Below are 20,596 nucleotides of genomic sequence, written 5' to 3' on the forward strand. Positions count from 1 at the left end.
TTTTGACCCATACAATGTATTTCTTTTCCCATTTAAAATATAATAGAAATCACTTATGATTGTTTTACTGTGATAACAATTGTTAGTGTACAACCAAACATTGTTTCCAAAAATAAAATAATTTTGAGTGATTTCTACACTAGAATATTAAAATGAAATATATACTAGAATGAAACCGGAACAGATTAATGCCCAACACAGCTCATTATTGACATTTATTTACACCTGGAAAAAAATATACTTGTCCTTCGTGACGGTTACAGAACATTGAAATAACTTCTATTGAAAAGCTACTGTGCGTCACATGGTTACAGGTGAAAAAAACATTAGTGGTTAATGGTGTGATAGAAAAATATTGTTTATGCTGGAACATCTCGGTGTACATGGTTGCTTGGTTTACAAAAATCTTCCTTTTCCATTCATATAATTCTATAATAATCACCATGGCATCAAATAAAACATCCGGTACAGTAACTACCGATTACAAATGAGCAGATCAAAAATACAGATGTTACAAAATATCCGTCAGTATAACAAACAGGCATCGTGTCAAAAGCTATTCGTTATTCTTCTGTTAGAATATACCTCTATAAAATTCAAGCATGTTAAAATAGGTTTGTTCTTCAAATATAAAACACCAGTGGTTGTCCAACAACCAGTTTTCACAGGTTTGCACCATGTGCATGAAAGAAACTACATCCAAAACGCATCCCATGATTCTCTGGTGTGACAACACAGAGCCAGCATCCTAAATAATAAAGCATTCATATGGATCAGATGTGTGTGACAGTCTTTGGTCGCTCAACGCTTTGTCTTTCAAGCTCAAGGCATCAACAGAAAGGTTGCATTTCCATCTAAAATATCCACCATGCATTTACTTCATGGAATATGACCAGTTGTGATGCACAAGCCAAAGAAAAAATGGGTTTTTATGAGCCATGGTCATGCACAGTTTGAATAGAAACATCAAGAATATAGTTTTCTTGCTCATGACACGCGACAGATAAAGTGCATCAAGCTCTTTCTCAAGGTCAAACAAAATCATTTAAAATGCATTTCATCCCGTCACGTGACAGTAAAGCGTTGCAAAACTACACTCTTGGTCCTAAAAGAGATGCAAAGCCATTCAAATCAAACCAATCAGAAAACGAAAGGCACGAGAAACTGCAAAACAAACCATTTTCACCTCTATAGCTCAAGCGAGTGGGTTTGAAGACTATGTGTGTGGAAGTACACAGTACAGTGTTGTTTTCTGAACGACGATGTGTATATGACGTGGGAACCGAAGGAAGACCACAATCTCAGTGCATTGACGCTGATGATGATAAAATAACTAGACTAGTTCTGTCAGGTCAGGTCAGTGAAGGTGGAAAGAAAAGGAAAAGACAACGCCTATTTTCCCTTTTGTGGTTTGGTTAGTCAGTTTATGAGTTAAAATACAAATAAATACACATATAAAACTGCACTGGTGTTTGCTGGGTTTGTCTTCATTATGAGAGTTAATTAATGCCAGACACCGGTGATAATGTGCTTATCGATGAAATCTATTCAGACTAGTGTCTCTTCATCATCAGTTCTAGGTTAGTAGTGTGGGTCTCTGTAAAACAGACCTGTTATTGCAATATTACATCAGTGAACATGATTCAAAACATCACCAAAACATTTCCAGGGAATGTTTCACCCCAAAATATAATTGAAAAAATATATTGTAGAAATAAAAGCCCATTTTCTTCTTCTCTGTATCATTGCATTATAACTTGATTTAAAGAAAAAAAAATACTGAAGTATTTACCAATTATTTTTTACAATACTTATTATTATTTTCCATGACAGTTCTCATTACGGCTTCATAACTTGATTTAAAAAAGGCATAATTACTGAAATAATATTTCACAAATTTATACTTCAATATGTCATTCTGTTAAAATTCAATTTGTTGCATTATACTAATGATAATTAAGGAAATTTTAAATGTCATGCAAATACCACAATGTAAAAAAAAATAAAAAATTTAATTCCATGAAAAGAAATGTAATTGAAAACTCAGTGGTCATTAATTAGCATGAAAATATAAAACTGAATTACAGCAATGTAACAAATTTCATTGTGACAGAATTTACAGATTTACATTGTGAAATGTTGAATTGTTAAATATTTCAGTAATTGTATTGCTGTTTTTTTCCTCATTAAATTATGCAATAATGAGAATTATCATTATTAGAAAAAACAATATATATACACACACACGTACATATATACTTGTATGTATGTATATTTATACACACACACACGTATGTATATGTATGTCTGTATGTATATATATATGTATAAACACACACACACACACACACAAGAAGGAGAAAATCCTGATTATAACCAAAACAATGCCACTGTGTTAATATATATAACAGGCTTCAAATAGGCTTAATTTTCTTTACGCAAAATAAAATGTCCTAATTTTGGGGTGAAATATGACCTGGGCATGTTCTTGACTTATGAAGCAGATCTGAAGTTCTTCCTCCAGACGTTCACTGATCTCTATTCAGACCCGGCTCTCTCGTCCCTGACAGCATCTTCATGTTTAAAAGCAAAGGGAAGGGTTAATCTCACACGGTGAGACGTACAGCATAAAGACTCAGAATGTGTCCTCGACATGCGTCTGTCATTCTGCCATCATTCACACCTCTCGCGTTCGGGCACAGTCACTTCCTGTGCGGTTTGGCAATGCCAGCATTGTCTGTTCAAGGGTAGCAGATTTAGCAAACGCTCCGCTCTGGTCTGTGAGAGCGAGCTGGGGGTCAGGGGCTCGGAGGTTTGTGTAGGATGCCCTGCAGGTCCTCTGGAAGAGACAGGATGATGCTCTCGATATGGGCCTGCAGTTTGGGTAGAGTTCCTGGTTTGACAGGAAGCTGATCTTTCTCGGCCTGAGTCTGAGACACAAGATGGAAAAGCAACATATACAGTGAAATAAATGTATGCAATCAATGTACACACTGTACATTTTTTTTACAAAGTTGTAAATAAAAACTAATATTATTGGAGTAACATCCAAAAAAAAAAAAAAAAAATTTTTTTTAATTCAATTACTTGCCATTCTTTGTAATTGAAAAGTACAAGTAATTTCTGAGCGAAACTGTTTCCTACAATGAAAATCTTTTTTATTTTTATTTTTAAGTTGTAAACAAAGACAAAATACAATTTCAGTATTTCTACCTCAAAATCTTCAGGTTTAGTTAAATGTTTACTTGCCTTTTCTTAGTAATTAATTGTTAAATTTATTATCAATCGGAGCTAAATTGTTTCCAACACTGTAAAAAAGATTATTCGATCCTGTAAACAAAGATTTTTGTTGTACACTTTACAAGAAAATACTATTTTCAATCTTTCTACTTCAAAATGTTCATGTTAGATTCAGTGTGTTACTTGCCATTTCTTTGTAATTAATTGTGAAATTCTCAAGCAATTTGAGTGAAAATGTTTCCTACGTTGTACACTTTATAGTTCTAGAAAAAGATTAATAAAGCATGTTTTACCAAAAATAAAACTTAAAAAATGATGTTTAGTTACTTGTGGTTTCTTTGTGAAATTTACATGCAATTTCTTAATGAAATAGTAAAATACTAATGTAAAAAAACAAAACGAAAATTTCAAAGATTATTTTTTTTTAGAAGAAAATACGATTTTCAGTCTTTCTACTACAAAATTTCACATTTAATTCAACGCTATTCGCGGTTTCTTTTTAATTTCTGAGTGAAAATCATCTGTACACCATTGTTTTTTTAGTGCATGTGATAAAAGCTATTTTTCCAACCAAAGCTGTGAATTAAATTGGAATATCGAATAAAATATTGCAAACAAAGCCCAGTTTCCTTTCCATGTTTTCAAGGCAACCACATCTTCACTTCCTGTGAAACTGGGGTAAAATATCAGTTATTAAATAATAAGTTGAAACAACCAGGCATGCATGCAAGACTTTTTTCCTACATATTACATTTCATGAGACGTGAAAAGAAATTATGTCACGAAATGTTTCATTGGGATTCGTAAATGTTAATTGTGTGAGACGATTCTGCGATGTAATGAAACCAAACCAGATTTGTCTCAAGCATTTCAAAACAGTGTTTTAGATAGAGTGCAATGAGATTGGGTATCAGGACTAAACAGTCACATGATTATGAGCTTGTTCCTTCATCAGATCTGAAGCCTTTTAACATTACTGTGATGTTTTTATCAGCTGTTTAGACTCTCATTCTGACGGAACCCATTCACTCCAGAGCATCCATTGATGAGACACTGATGCAATGCTACATTTCTCCAAATCTGATGAAGAAACAAACGCATCTACATCCCAGATGACCTGAGAGTGAGCACATATTCAGCATATTTTTCATTTTTGGATGCACCATTCCTCACCAGTTTCTCCTTGAGTTTGAGCACCAGGTCGACCGTCTCCACCTCGGTGTGTTTCTGTATCCGCAGCTGCAGGTCTTCCTCACACAGCGCCTCCAGATGAAGAGCTTCCAGCTTCTGCATCATCTCCTTCCTGCGGTTCCTGAACCAGCCGTCGAAGTTCGGAGACCTCAGGAATTGCCTGTTTGGAAACATTAAAGTCTCTTCATGCTCTCAAAAATACAGTGAAAAGACCAATATTGTGTAATATATAGAAGAGTTCTTGAATAAATGTGCACCTGTAGAGGCCGATCCAGTCTCCTTTGAGTCGTGAGGTGAGCTGAGGTCCGGCCTTCTCCAGCGTCTTCATAAACTCCTCCTGGCTGAACGGCCGCAGCTGCGGGGGATTCTGGGAAACGAGACGAGGCATGGTGAGCATTCATTAAAGTAGCAAAATCTATTCATTTCAAAAGGAAAATATCTGGAGAGAAGAAATCTGTCTTACTTTCCAGGGAGAGATGCTCTTCTGTAAAGGCATCAGACTGGCCACATAACGCTCCTGCAATAATATTAACATTATTATTATATTAAATCTTCAGTTTACTGTTCATTACAGCATGCATTTATCAGGTATTCAAGATATATTCAGAATAACAGATATATTTTACCATTTATATATTATTGCATTATTTTTTTTGACTTTCAGTTTACATTTTAAAAAATTTGTCATGTGCTTCTTTATCATTTTTATGCGGTTTTAAATATTTCTATATAGTTTAATTTCTATTTCAAGTTTATTTTTTATTAATTTTAGCATTTATTTCATATAGTTGCGAAGGCAGCATTACTAAATTTTGTTAACGCTTTAAAAAAAAAAAAGTATGCAATATTTATGTTTTATTTTATTTCGGCTTTATTTCAAATCAACAATAGCAATCTGAACAGTTTTAGTTCATGTACATGTAAACGGCGTCGTGTGATTGATTTTGCATGCAAAGAAACGTTCCTACCAGTGGTATGATGAAACTCTGCGTGAGCTCCAGGAAATATCGACGCAGAATTGCATTCTGGGCCGCTGAGGGGCGCTTCTGCTGGACTCCCTGATGTTAACCGCACAAACACTGAATTAATAGATGCGCTTGAATGTTTTAGCAGTGATGTAGTAGACTAGAGAGACACTCACCTTCTGCAGCTGCTTGATAATGTCCTCGTCTTTGTTCAGGAAGGGTTTATATGCAGTGTAGACACCTGAGAGCAGACGCAGAGACCCTCACATACTCCTCACAGAAACATTTCTTTATCTGCTTTTACTAGATCTGATTGACTGATTGAACACGAAACTGAAGGAGTTCATTTGAAGCCTCACCAGGTTTTGAGTCCAACGTCTTCAGATTTTTTAGCTTCTTCACTTTCATTTGTTTGGCCATCTCACCTTTAAAAAGATAAAGAACAAAGTCACACATCACTGTCTCATTCCACATGCAGTTAGATGATAGTTGAAGTCAGAACCTGCTTGCTTCATGTCTCCGATCCGGATGATGTGAGGCCAGTGCTGCAGTGTTTTGGCAAAAAATGGGTTTGTAACTCCCAGGATGACCGAAGGCCTGCAGAAAAACACAACGCACGGTTAAGAGAGAGCCACTTCCTGTCTGAACTCCAGAAATATCCTCCTCCATCGATCTGAGCGCAGAACAGCATCTCATCCGTCATACCATCACTAATCATGACACTGATTGAATTACATACAGTGTTTGTATTTTATATATATATATATATATATATATATATATATATATATATATAGTGCTATCATATTATTAATCACATCCAAAATAATTTTAAAAATTGTTTGCAATATATGCATGTGTACAGTGTATATTTATTATGCATATATAAATACACACATACACAGTATATATTTTGAGAATTTTATATGCATGTAAATTTATATATTTATATTCTTCCTACACATATATATATATATATATATATAAATAGATATATAGAAAAACCTCAGTCATCCAATTTCTTTTTCACACATGGTTTACTTACGGAGCTTGTGTTCGAGTGGTGTATTCCTTAAACTCACTGTCGTGAATGGTGAAGTACGGCCGGAAATCACTGCTGTAGCGCAGAGGAGAGATACAGCTGCACAGAGACAGAGACAGAGACAGAGTCAGAGAGGGCTCTAGAAGTCAGCATCTGCTCTTTTATTGGTCAAGAATATTTGTGTGGCCTCTGGAGTCTCTATATCACACACATCACGTGACTTCAGACTCATCTAGCTGGCTTCTTCAAGGTCGACTACAGCGTGTGACTCTGGAAACATTCAGCTTCCAGAAACTCCAGAAAACACTGCTCTGCTGTTCATCACTGCACTACACCCTGTGCTTGGACGCTCACCGAATCTGGACTTTTTAGCACAATTTCTGAGGGATACATATCTAGAATTCTTTGGAGTAGATTTTAAATAATAGAATTGCATTAAAATGCAATATACTCCTATTATCAGCTGACAGCATTATCCAATCTCTCAAATTTAAAACACACAAAGAAAGAACTGATGAAGGACGGTTGTTTGACTCCTGTGCACGTCTAGACTTCACTCGTCACCAATATGCATTTCTAAAAACATTTCATGTGCAATCACAGAGAAACATTATGTTGATCATATAAAAGAGATTATTTTTAATGCAGAGTAGCAAACATTCAGTGTCATATCAAATGCTAGACAGCTGCAGGCATACAGAGATGTGACTGGTTATTTTAGTGTTATTTTAGTATTAATAATATACTATTTTGTTTAGTTTCTTATTTTATTTTATTAATATTTAGATAATTTTATATGCATACGTGTTGTTTAATTTTGGTATAATGTAATTTATAATATAATTCAGTTTCAGTTTTGTCATTTTTTCTTTTTATTCTTTCATTTTATTATAATTTATAATATAATTTTATTATATTTTTAAACTATTTTTAAATTTTAGTGCATCAATTTAAACTAAATTAAAATGAGTTCAACAACTTTTCTTCTTATTTTTTAAATTTCAGTAAAATTTTATTTCAACAAAATATTTTTTATGATGTTACTTCTATAGAATGATCTTACTTATTCCATTAATTATCAATAGTGATTATTTATTCAAAATGTAAGTGCTGTTTTACAAATGCCAGCAAGAAGAGGCCACACATGACAGAGATTTGAACAGTTACAAGAGGTAAAATCACTATAACACCACCTCTCATGGTTTACATGGCTTACTATTTTATTATTAATATTATTATTATTTGGCGTACCTGACCAGTGCCAACACAGTGTCTGAAGATTCTGCCGGTGAAGGAGCCATAACCACCAACGCTTCACCGAGCAACACGAGCTCCCATAACATCTGAATATGAAAAAACACTGGATGGAAACACCTGCAACATAACAAACAATGAAAACATTATGGAAAATGGAAATGAAAAGGTTTTTTTTTTTTTTTTACACCAAAATAAGTGAAATTTGGAGGAAATTTGGAGTCGTAGTAAACAATTTATGATCAATACACTAAAGTTCAAAAGTTTGATATGGAAATGCATGCTTTTATATGCATTAAATCGATCAAACAAATAAATAATAAATAGGAGCAAATAAATGTTGCTCTTTTGAATTTTATAATCATCAAATAATCCTAATAAACAAAAGGTATCATAATATCCACAAAATATGAAGCAGCACAACTGTTTATTTAACTATAGATTATAATTTCTTGATTATAATCAGAAATGTAAATCAGTAAATCAGCATATTATTCTGATTTCTGAAGATAATGTGACACTGAAGACTGGAGTAATGATGCTGAAAATTCAGCTGCGCATCACAGAAATAAATTATATTTCAAAACTTATTCTCATAGAAAAGACTCCTATTAAATCCTAAAACTTCTTCCACAATATTGCTGTTTTTTTATTAAATAAATGCAGCAGCCTTGGTGAGCAGAAGAGACTTCTAGTGCACGTGAAAAACTTGCACTTCTCTCAGCCACCAACAGGAGGCTCCAGAGGACAAGCAATGAACAAACACAGACCAAATATGACTCCTAGTACAATATGTACCAGTCACACAAGCACACAATAAACATGCTTTACCTGAAGAGATCCACTTCATGGACGGTGGGCAGAATGATGGACACCAGACTGTCGCTCTGTGAATAAAAGATTCGATTCATCACATGAGAGCAAACTGATGTGACCCCAGTGAACATAACACAACACATCAGAAGTAGGAGATTCATACCGGCGCGGACTGGACGAGCTGAGACGTTCCAGGCTTGTCGTAACACGTGGGGATGCGCAGCTGAGGAGAGCAGAAAGATATTCACACACTGAGCTGATGTCTTACAGAGAAAGAAAAGAGCAGTTTACCTTCATGACCACACCCATGATGGGGAGCGCGAGGATCTTCCCCGGACACGGCGTGGGCCAGCGGTCAATGTCATTACACGCTTTACACAAAAAAAAAAACATTCAAGTGTCTGCTAAATGACAAGGTGACATCATCAATCCAATATCATCGATGCACAGATTTCCGCAAAAAATAAAAAAAAACAAGATTAGGCAACATTATATACAGAACGTACACATTTTATATTGGAGGAATGTTGCAATGCAGTAACTATGATATTCTGAGCTCTGTTACATGTTACAAGTTATTATGCAGTAGCTGTGTGGTATTCTGAGTTGTTGTTACATGTTGCTACGCAGTTGGCAAGGTGTTACACAGTTGCTAGGGAAGAGTGAGTCAACGTTGCATGTTGCTACGCAGCTGCTAAGGTGTTTCGCAGTTACTAAGGTGTACAGAGTTGTTGCTGCATGTTGCTACGCAGCTGGCAGGGTGTTACGCAGTTGCTAAGGAGCTGTGAGACATTGTTGCATGTTGCTATGCAGTTGCTAAAGTGTTCTGAGTTGTTTTTATGTTGCTATGCAGTTGCTGAGCGGTTCCGATTTGTTGTTGTTATGGTTATTAAGGTGTTCTGAGTTATTGTTGAACATTTATATGCAGTTGCTAAGTAGTTCTGAATTGTTTGTTGCCATGTGGTTGCAAAGGTGTTCAGATTTGTTGTTACAAGTTGTTGTGGTTACTAAGGTGTTCTGAGTTGTTGCACGTTGCTATGCATTTGCTAAGGAGTTCTGAGTTGTTTGTTGCTATGTGGTTGCTAAGGTGTTCTGAGTTTGTTGCTATGTGGTTGCTAAGGTGTTCCACATTGTTATATGTTGCTATGCAGTTACTAAGATATTCAGAGGTTGTTGTTGCATGTTGCTATGTTGCTATAACTTAGTAGTTCTGAGTTGTTTGTTGCCATGCGGTTGCTAAGGGGTTCCGATTTGTTGTTACAAGTTGTTGTGGTTTCTAAGGTGTTCTGAGTTGTTGCACGTTGCTATGCAGTTGCTAAGGAGTTCTGAGTTGTTTGTTGCTATGTGGTTGCTAAGGTGTTCTGAGTTTGTTGCTATGTGGTTGCTAAGGTGTTCCACATTGTTGTATGTTGCTATGCAGTTACTAAGATATTCAGAGGTTGTTGTTGCATGTTGCTATGTTGCTATAACTTAGTAGTTCTGAGTTGTTTGTTGCCATGCGGTTGCTAAGGGGTTCCGATTTGTTGTTACAAGTTGTTGTGGTTTCTAAGGTGTTCTGAGTTGTTGCACGTTGCTATGCAGTTGCTAAGGAGTTCTGAGTTGTTTGTTGCTATGTGGTTGCTAAGGTGTTCTGAGTTTGTTGCTATGTGGTTGCTAAGGTGTTCCACATTGTTGTATTTTGCTATGCAGTTACTAAGATATTCAGAGGTTGTTGTTGCATGTTGCTATAACTTAGTAGTTCTGAGTTGTTTGTTGCCATGCGGTTGCTAAGGGGTTCCGATTTGTTGTTACAAGTTGTTGTGGTTTCTAAGGTGTTCTGAGTTGTTGTTAGTTTCTATGCAGTTGCTAAGGTGTTCCACATTGTTGTTTGTTTATATGCTGTATGCAGTTGCCAAGGTGGTTTTCTGTGTGTTGCTATGCAGTTGCTAGGTGCATGACATTCTGGTGCCAAGATATGGCGGGGAAGACAGTGTTGTTTGTGGTTGCCAGAGTTTATTAGAAAAGTAAACTGAATGTTCCTAACCTTAAACGTGAGCCACTGTAGTAATGAAGGCTGCTTTAGCAAAAACACTTCAAATTGTTACCACCATAACTGTTGGTTTTACAGTCTGCAGTCCATGATTTCAGGACTCACCGGCCTCTAAACACGGCTCCTGTTTCTCAAAGTATTCTGGGGCAATCAGCTTCAGCAAAGAGTGGAAAAAGGTCACGTAGGGCAGCTTGCTGATGAGGACCAGAGACTGGAGGAGAGAAACACACACACATGCATACACGATGAGAGAAATGTCACAAAGCTCAAAAATCTTCCCGAGATCCAGGCCAAAACAACAGATCTCTTAAAGGAATAATTCGGCTATGATGTTCCATAGCACAAAAAATTGCTACTATGCAGTACCTTCACTATTGTATGTATTCGAATATGGTGCATTAAGTACCTTTATGACACATTAATGGTGAATTTTTTAATTTCAGGAGCTTGGCAGCCCCCAAATTGTTGCCCTATGTATTTTTTACTGAGTATCACATTTGATACATGGCTTATATGGTATGATATAAGTGAGAATATAGAGGAAATCAGTACAGCAAAAATATGCAATTCAGTGCAGATGCTGATATTTATAATGGCCAAAGATTGATGAAATTCTAATGCTTGTATTGTAAATCAGTGGGACTACTTTCATAAAATTATATAAATATCAGTATATCATTCTATATCTAACACTAGTGCTGGGTGGTTTGACCAAAAATGTATATACCTTTTTTTTTTTTTTTTTTTTTTAATTATACTGGTTTTCCGGTGACTGTTTTTATTTTTCATGCATAATCATGTGTACAATGAATTTTCTGCTAGTTGATATTCCAAGACGTGCTTGCGGCTGAGGTGCTGGAGCAAATTGCTCGTCTTGCCGCCTTTGGCGACAATTTTAGCACGACAGCACTTGCATAAAATGGATATTATATATGCATAATCTGCCTGCAGTGCATATGAGGTCCGCAGCACGGACTCATTGTGCTTTCACACAGGACGTGTTTGCAGTCCGCTACTTATCCGCGTCTGTGTAGTCAACAAACACAACATTTGTTCATTGTTTTGGTTTCATATCATGTATCATTTTTTCAGCATTGTAAGTCTTTTATCACAGAACAGTAACAATCTTTCGTATAGACATTAGTTTAAACTCAATAAATAATTATTCATGCATTTTACTTCTAGGTTTGTATAATAAGCTGCTCAAGAAAGCGGCAAAACATTTAAACACAATAATTATTCTACTTTTCTTGTTAAAATATTTAAAATCAAAACACCACAGACAGAAACAGTCTCGTGCATTTTGCATTTAAATCTTTATCACAAGCAATCCCACGGGTTGAGTTGTTAAATACACCGGTATGGCGGTATATTAAAAAATAAAATTGTAACGAAAACATACACCGGTTTTCGGTATGAACCGGTTTACCGCCCAGAACTATCTAACACTGTATGCTTTAGCTGGTGATATTTAAATGTTTAGTTTTATGATTAAAATGAAATGCAATTCAATGAATAAAGATTGCATGCAACAAGTTTTTAAAAAAGTTTTGATCATGCTGGTTATTCGAATTTTGAGCATCAAATATTCGTATAGGCTTCATAGGGTTAATGACCACGTTTACATTTTTCATGTTTGCTCAAATGCATATGAAGCCAGTAGGGAGTGGTAAGGATCTAGAGTAAGCACTGCTTCTGTTAGTAAAGAAAACAAGCTGGGTTGTGTCCGTTCATGTCACTAACAACAACGTTTTATTGAAGCGCTGTGCATCCCCTCAAGAATTGCATAAGACCTGCAGAGGAACAAAAGCCCCAGAAAGCTCCGGTGTCATAGGTGTCGAAATAATCACAGTCTTCAAAAATAACGAGAATTAAAGGCTCCCGAAAAGTTCCAGATCTCCGCCTCTATTTTTAGGGTGTGAACAAGGTTTGCGGGTGATAGATCAGACTCACACTTCTGTTGCGGTGATGTTGGGACTTGTTCAGTACTGCGCTTCATCTTGGCTGGGGGCATTTTCAGTTTTAATGTGGGAACCAAAACAAAGCTAAAAAACGTTTAAAGCTCTTTTCTGTCTAAAAACTACACTGGACTTTGCTCAAATCACTACAACACACCACTCGACCATTTAGAGAAGAGGACAGGAACATAATGTGGAAATACTCTCACATTTAAAAACAAGAGTGAATCCTCTAAATTATCATTTTGTGTGTTTATGGAACAAAACTTGCGCCAGTCATGATTTTTGACCAAATTAAGATTAAAGTGATAAGTTATGTTCAGTTATTTTAACCTCACCACCATTGACTGTTTTGTTTATGTTTGGGAAAGCTGCTTTGAAGGGCATGCTTTTGAAGTGTTGCCATGTTCATTTATTATAAGCGCCTTTGGGTTTATTGACTGAGCTCGGCTTATAAAACAATCCGGTTCATAGAGTTAATAAAGTAAGCAGGAGCAGGTCACAATAATTAGTTCTTATTTTCAATATTTAGCTGTTTAGCTTATGTGCTTGTTTGTATTTTCTGGCAAGATCTGGCAACGCTGAATCGAGCTGTACCTAGTTCCCGCCTACAAAACAGAGACACGAACCTGATATGTATTTAAATACTGTATGTCATAAGGGATAGTTCACCCAAAAATGAAAATTTGCTGTTAATGTTTTCACCCTCAGGCCTTTTAAGATTCTTCAGCAGAACAGTATAAAAACCTTTGTCATTTACGATTCATGAAATGCAAGTAATTGGCTACAGCCAAAAAAAAAAGCTTATACAGGTAAGACAAAATTAACACCCACAATATATTAAGGTCTTATGAAGTGAAACAATCAGTCTGTGCAAGAAAAAGTTTGTTCATGTAAAAAGCCAACCACGGTTTAAGAAAAAAAAAATTTTCTATATGACGGAAGTCAATGCGGACCAACATCTTCAAAATATATTATTTTGTGTTCAGCAGAAAAAAAGAAAAAATTCATTTAAATTCATCTTATAATAAAATTTAATTCAACAAATAATGGCAGAATAGTCATTTTAGGGTGAACTTTCCCTTTAAGCAACCAAATTTAACAGCATTTTGCATGCAGCCAACATTGTAGAAGTTATAATATGCACTAAAGGGTCAGGAATTAGCTCTTGGGTGGATAAGACTTCCCTGGAAACGCCAGAAGCGTCCTGCATGTTAAAACAAATACCACTTTAAATACATCAGCTGTCCGATCAATATGAGACTTCAGGTGCATGTGAGAAATAAATCGTCATAGTCGTACCTTCTGAAAGTAGCCTCTCTTGAGCGACTTGTCTCGCACCTGTCTGAAGTACACATACCCGTAGTAATAGCCCTGATCTCTCTGAGGAAAGAGGAAAACAAGCACATTTCATATTAGTAATAGCAGAAGTATTTCAGATAAGGGCAGGTTCTGCTTCATTAACAGGATCGGTTATGATTTATAGGTTGATGTCGACGTCCTCAGCACTGACCTTGAGACAGACCGGTGCATCCCGGTCGAAGTGGTTGAGGAAACATCCGAGTGACGACTTCCTGTCTGCGGCCTGCCGGAAACGGAAGCAGAACTGTGTGTCCCCGAGACAACCTGTGAGCAGAGACACGACGGTCAGGTTTATCTGCAAAACTAGCAGCTTGAATCAAGGCCATTTTCTGATGTGCTTGTTTTTTCTAAAACAAACGTGACTTCTGCCACAATATTTAGGCTGCCAAATCAGTCCAAACCTCTGGGAAATAAAGGCCATGGTACCAAACTTAAAAACAGAAAATAAAGTTTAAATCACAGTAATATCAGCTAAACCACACTTGAAATCACTTTTTTGAAGGCACTTTTGTTGTGAGAGTATTAATTGTGGGGACAATGACATAAATTTTCTTTTCGATTACCACAAATATTTCCAATATACCAAAAAATGTATTACATTTAAAATGTGTAACATTTGTATTTACATTTTTGTTTTTCCACAACACAAAAATAACACTAAAAACCTACTGGAAACCAACACATTTAAAAACAACAACAACAAATAAACAATAATAGAAAATAATAGAAAAGGTCAAGTTTGAAATCACTATGAATAATAACAAAGAGTTCAATTTATTTTAAAAAAATCAAAATTAATCAAAACAAATACAAAATAAATAATAGCATATAAAATACATGATTAATAACGTAATATAATATAACTCAGTGAATCGCGCAGTGAATAAAAGCTTCAGGTGTAAAAGAAATACAAAATAGTTACACGTATTATATTATTAATAATACAATTAAATATAATAATTTAAACTATCAGTAAATCACAGAACACCAACCTTCAGATGTAAAAAATAAATTAAAAAAATAAACAAAAATAAAATGCATTATATAATTAATAATTAAACAAAATATTAACTCAGTAAATCGCTATAAATAACACAAAGCTTCAGACCTCAAATAATAAATAAATACAATTATGATAAAATAAAATAATATTATAATTATTAAAAATGTAATGTATATATGACACCCACAAAAAATTGGACACAGATGGAAAATCCATAAATTAAGTAAGTATTTTGTGATTATTCCTCCATCACTTGTGAAGTCTTCAGGACGAGCGACTGATCCAGTTCAGACCAGCACAGCCGTGTTTGTGTGTTTGTCTCTATTTGAGTGCTGTGTGTGGGCCACAGGAACGAGGAAGGTGGTTTGTGTGAGTGTGAAACCGGATTACTGGCTCTATCTATGGGCTGTGAATGATGGATTAGCTCATGCTCTCAGTTAACCCTTTCCTCAACACCACAGGAGTCTATAAAAAGCAGCGTTTACACAACAGGCTATTCCTGCTGAATGAACATCCTTCAGATACATGCTCGTTACATCCTGTATCTAGAAAACCATTTCAATAATCAAACACAATCATTTAATAATTACGCTTTAATCAATAACTAAGGCTACATGCAAGATCATGGACAACATTAAAGACTGATGAATAGTAGGTTTCAGTTTTTTTTACATAGATACACATACTTCTATTCACACTTTTTTTTTATATATCAGGTCTATCCAGAAATGTACGGCATAAAGAAAATTATAGTGCAGAATGGCTCGTTCAAAAATATAATTTTTATCAAAGAACACTGAAAACAGAAAAATATATAGGCTACGTTTGACCAATTAAGGCTATTATAGTTAACTAAAATTAAAACAAACAAAAATAGTGACGTAAAATAAAATATGCATTAAATAAAATACGGAAAACATTTAATTTCAACTAGTTACAACAACATTTCTCATTTTAAATCTGTTTAACTTTATGTACTAAAATAATTAAAATGAGAAATTGAAAAAAAAAATATATATATATATATAAAGTACATATATATATAGTACACTAAAACAAGCTAAAATTTAAATGAAAATGAAAACTGAAGAGAAAATTAAAAATGAATGAAAGCCAAAGACAGAAATAAAAATTCAAAATATTAATAAAATTATATTAGTATGTCAATGCAGCTAAAATAACAATATGACAATTATTTTATTACAGTGTGACATTTTTATACTTTTCAAAAATATCAGTTCTTCTTCTAAAAAAAATAAGAATGCACATTTTCTTTAAATTACAAAACAGTCACACTTGTGATAACATTTGAAATACTGCTATTGACAATTTTACAAATGATTCATAACTGAAGTATTAATATTCCCACCACAAGCTCCAGTTGAATGCACTTGCAGCTTTCTACACTGCAAAAATATTTCATGAAGTGATTGATTTTTGGAGTACACTTTACAAGAAAACACCATTTCAAAATGTCAAGTTTAATGTGTTACATTTTTGTAATTATCTGTGAACTTTACCAGCAATATTTGAGAGAGAATTGTTTCAATACAGTGCACTTCTTACATGAACTCCCAGCCATCTTTCTGAGTGAGACGCTCACAGATTTAATGAAAACAACTGAAACAAATGCGCAGTTGGCGAATTGCATGTAATGTGTCACAACAGACGCACTTCTTCACATCACATGGGGCGGCAGGAACTCTGTTGCCACAGCAACCCGCATGCTTTTCCCGCCCTGAGTGGGTCGCCTCACCCACAGCATGCGAGAGAAGACACTAACACACACCACAAATATCCATACGCACAGCCTGACCCGCAGACGCCAGCATCCAGACCTCCACAAGGAAAACAGCTCCGGAAACTGATGTCAGAGATAAGAGGCTTCTCAAAACAGCACATGACGATAGCTCGGGCCAATCAATGCAGCAAGGAATCATGGGATACCGGTTGTCCTCTAGTTTGGTTTGGTTAGCAGGTTACATCTGGATTTTTCTATTTTACATCTGTCATACAGACATTTACAACAGGATATCCTGTGGGCGCCGAATGTCTCATCTAAGTGTATTAAGCCCAAAAATGTAAATCAAATGAATAAAAATCAATGCAATACTGTGACTTTACGGAGGTTAATGGATGCCATTAGGTGTGTTACACTTAAAATATTATATAATAATAAGTGAGGAAGTGGGGAAGTCGTGGACTAATGGTTAGAGGGTTGGACTCCCAATCGAAGGGTTGTGGGTTCTAGTCTCGGGCCGGATGGAATTGTGGGTGGGGGGAGTGCATGAACAGCTCTCTCTCCACCTTCAATACCACGACTTAGGTGCCCTTGAGCAAGGCATCTAACCCCCAACTGCTCCCCGGGCGCCGAAGCATAAATGGGTGCCCACTGCTCCGGATGTGTGCTCACAGTGTGTGTGTGTGTGTTCACTGCTCTGTGTGTGTGCATTTCGGATGGGTTAAATGCAGAGCACAAATTCTGAGTATGGGTCACCATACTTGGCTGAATGTCACTTCACTTCACTCACTTCACTTCACTTAATGCAATTTATAATAATAATAATATAATACAATTTAGAGTAGCAGTTTACCATTTTAATATATTATCAAAATGTAATTTATTTCTGTAATGCAGAGCTGAATTTTCAGCATCATTACTTCAAGCATCAGTGTCACATGACACATAACTTTTATTATTTATTATTTTAATATTTATTATTTTTATCCATGTTGAAAAACATATATATATATATATATATTTTTTTTATGGAATCCATGATACATTTAATATTGAAATATTTACTGTCATTTTTAATCAATTTTCAATTTATTGTTTCATATAAATAAAAAAAAAAAAAAAAAAACAGTAAAATAGGTTCCTTCAACATTCAGTGTAAGATATATATAAATTATATATATATATATATATATAAATTATATAAATTAAACAACAAACTTATTCTGACCGGTACTTATTTTATATAAAGAAATTGTTTATTTTAATATATTATATTTAAATGATTAAAAACTTCCCGCTGACAAATGGGAAAAAAACTTAAAAGACAGCGGCAACAATTTGTAAAGAGCTAAAAATACAATTAATTAGCATTTTTAGACTTCACTGTGATCCTTAAATAGGGTTTTTAAATGTAATTTAATGATTCTTGTTCTAAAAAAGATAGATATGTATATGAACAATTGTTATATGAACACTAAATGCTGTTTTCTCTGTAAATAATTGTTAAAAAGTATGACAGCCATTATTTTTGCACTGAAAATAAATGTTTTGAATAGGACACATTCCAGTTTATACATACATATATGTATATTTATGTTTATGATAAGATGGCTTTACTAGTTTATATAATATGATGCAATAAGACACCTGTAGGACAGTGTATTGTATTGTAGGAGAGCTGAAGTGAGTTGAATGATGGGATCGGATGTCTGCTCATACATCAGGTTCTCCAGTTTCAGAAAGATGAACAGGATCAATATCACACCAGGAGATTCACTAGAATAAGAGCGTCTGCGTATTTACAACGTCATTAAGAGGACTGTCCTGTAATCTTCAAATCCTGCTCCTCCTCGTTTGTAGCGCGTCGCTATTAATAACCCGAGTTTATTACAAACTAAAGTAACACGCCGAGCTGAATCTGTGAGGATCAGAGATGCCACTTTCATCACAGCTGATACTGTTGAAAACAACCCCGACTGCTCGGTTTACAGATTTGATGAACGCTGAAGACTAAGCAAAGCTGTTAACGTCAAATGCAAAACATTCAAATTAATCTGCTTTATGAAAAAGAAAAATAATAATGATGCTTCTCCTTGTTTCACATCAAAATCCAGCCACATATTTGTTTACAATTGTAAACAGTGCTTGGTCTGTGCAGATTTCTCTCCTGATTCAGACCAGACAACTTTAAAAATGTTAAAATGCCTTAATGATAGATTTGTTTCTTGCAAACACACAGCTTTTTGCTTCACAAGATATTAACTGATGGACTGGAGTGGTTGTGGATTACTGTGGTGTTTTATCAGCTGTTTAGACTCTCATTCTGACGGCACCCATTCACTGCAGAGCATCCATTGATGAGACACTGATGCAATGATACATTTCTCAAAATATGTTCCCAAGAAGAAACAAACTCACATGATACATTTACATCAGAACACATGGTTACAAAGCAACTACAAGTGTGCAGTCACAGATATTGACCTTCTCAGTCAGTAATGGTGCATTAATATCTCTAATGCAGAAGAGTCAGAGATGCTACGCATTTCTTTCTGAATGTGCATGTGCGGTTTCTGCTAGAGGGAGATGTCAAACTCTCATTCCACACACATTAACGGGTCATAGAACTCATTCAGATGAATTACAATGCTCTTAATCAAACCTTAACTGCAGGAAAATACACTACGACTGCGCTGCTTAATCACAACACAGACATTTTGAGCACTAATAATACTCATGTTCAATATAGAAAGTGATCACATTTTACGTCAGGCTTCATAAACACATTAAACATAATCAATCTGAAAAATGCTTCTGACATGGTCACCGAATAAACTTACTCTCCGTTAGCTTTCAGCTTACCGTATGATCTAAGACTAGACCTTTAAGAGTCAAAAATGGTAAAAGTTTAGGCTATGTAGGTTTAAATCTGCAGCCGATAAACATCTGTGGCTGTGCATTCAACTGTTTATTATTTACAACAGATATTGGAAGAACCTTAAAAACATCTGTAATGAGGAAATGCAGTTTACCTGAATTGGAGTCGGGGAATGACAGATAGCATATACTTGTTTTCTGAAATGAGAAAAACAAAAAAACACTAAATACCTTAAAACTGACCAGCTCAATCTATGGTTGAAACTAGCAGGATAATGTAAAACAACAGTTACCTCTTTTTCAGTGAGTTTGGAGTGGTGCGGGTAAATCACCTGAAGCGAAAAACAAAAACAAAAGATGCACTTTTTTTTTTTTTTTGCATTCCACAATCAAAGCCATGAATGAAAATATTTTTATGCACAAATATTTCATAGCTACTGAAAGCTTTCAGACATATTGATCACAACACAAAGGATCAGACACAGTAACAATAAAATAAAAATAAGCAAAATCATAAAAAAAATGCAATAAAATAACTAGGACATATGAGTTCCCATCTAGCCGGATTTGTGTGTGTATAAATATACATATACATAAATATACATACATATTTATATATAAGTACATATAATAATATATATTATTTTTGATGACTCAACTACTTTTGTTAGCCACTGACGCTAGCAGGTTTCCGTTGACTTCCACACAGTTAGCCACCTAGCTAGCAGTCCAACTCACAGATGAAAACTAAACAGACACTTCGATCTATATTTGTACTAATATGACAATCTGCTGTAACGTTACCTCCACAGCTTGACCGAGCTCCAGATCGAAGCCGACCACACAGATACAGTGCAGCCAGGAGGAGAAGCGGTCCCACGGCAGCAGTAGCGGCTCCTCTACCGCTGGAGGCCCATCGACGGGCATCTCCTCCGCCGGAGACACTCTCAGAGTATCTTCCGGCTCCTCGAGCTGTTCTTCCAGTACTTCAGAGCCCTGAAAGGCCATGGCGATACCCTCCGTTCGGTCCAGGGGTGATCGGACTCGGTTTATTGGTGAAAGCAGGAGGAACTTGAGCTGTACAAACGCGTCCAGGGAGAAAGGGGCGGGGCTTGCGT

At 35.4% G+C, this 20,596-nt stretch overlaps 1 protein-coding gene across 1 annotated transcript; it reads right to left on the reverse strand.

Moving 5' to 3' along the window:
• Nucleotides 1–200: 200 nt before the first annotated feature.
• On the reverse strand, nucleotides 201–20,596 carry LOC113110656 (protein DENND6A-like). The gene is made up of 19 exons (XM_026274785.1): nucleotides 20,283–20,596; nucleotides 19,772–19,810; nucleotides 19,634–19,676; nucleotides 14,009–14,121; nucleotides 13,798–13,878; nucleotides 10,643–10,748; nucleotides 8,800–8,879; nucleotides 8,672–8,731; nucleotides 8,524–8,579; nucleotides 7,690–7,812; nucleotides 6,442–6,537; nucleotides 5,899–5,993; nucleotides 5,756–5,821; nucleotides 5,573–5,637; nucleotides 5,400–5,489; nucleotides 4,895–4,948; nucleotides 4,689–4,798; nucleotides 4,414–4,591; nucleotides 201–2,930 (listed from the first exon to the last, which is right to left on the reverse strand). Exons 1-19 carry the CDS (start codon nucleotides 20,484–20,486, stop codon nucleotides 2,799–2,801), a joined length of 1,791 nt encoding a protein of 596 aa, XP_026130570.1. The 5' UTR covers nucleotides 20,487–20,596; the 3' UTR covers nucleotides 201–2,798.

Source organism: Carassius auratus, chromosome 11 (genome assembly GCF_003368295.1).
Source record: "Carassius auratus strain Wakin chromosome 11, ASM336829v1, whole genome shotgun sequence".
In the NCBI taxonomy this organism is placed as follows: domain Eukaryota; kingdom Metazoa; phylum Chordata; class Actinopteri; order Cypriniformes; family Cyprinidae; genus Carassius; species Carassius auratus.

Excerpts from the sequence above, each read along its gene's own strand:
- LOC113110656 (XM_026274785.1), bottom strand. The coding sequence starts at position 20,486 with ATGGCCTTTCAGGGCTCTGAAGTACTGGAAGAACAGCTCGAGGAGCCG. Across the intron at positions 13,879-14,008 it reads ATGCACCGGTCTGTCTCAAG|AGAGATCAGGGCTATTACTA; the intron begins GTCAGTGCTGAG and ends CTCTTTCCTCAG. Across the intron at positions 4,949-5,399 it reads AGAGTTTCATCATACCACTG|GAGCGTTATGTGGCCAGTCT; the intron begins GTAGGAACGTTT and ends ATATTATTGCAG.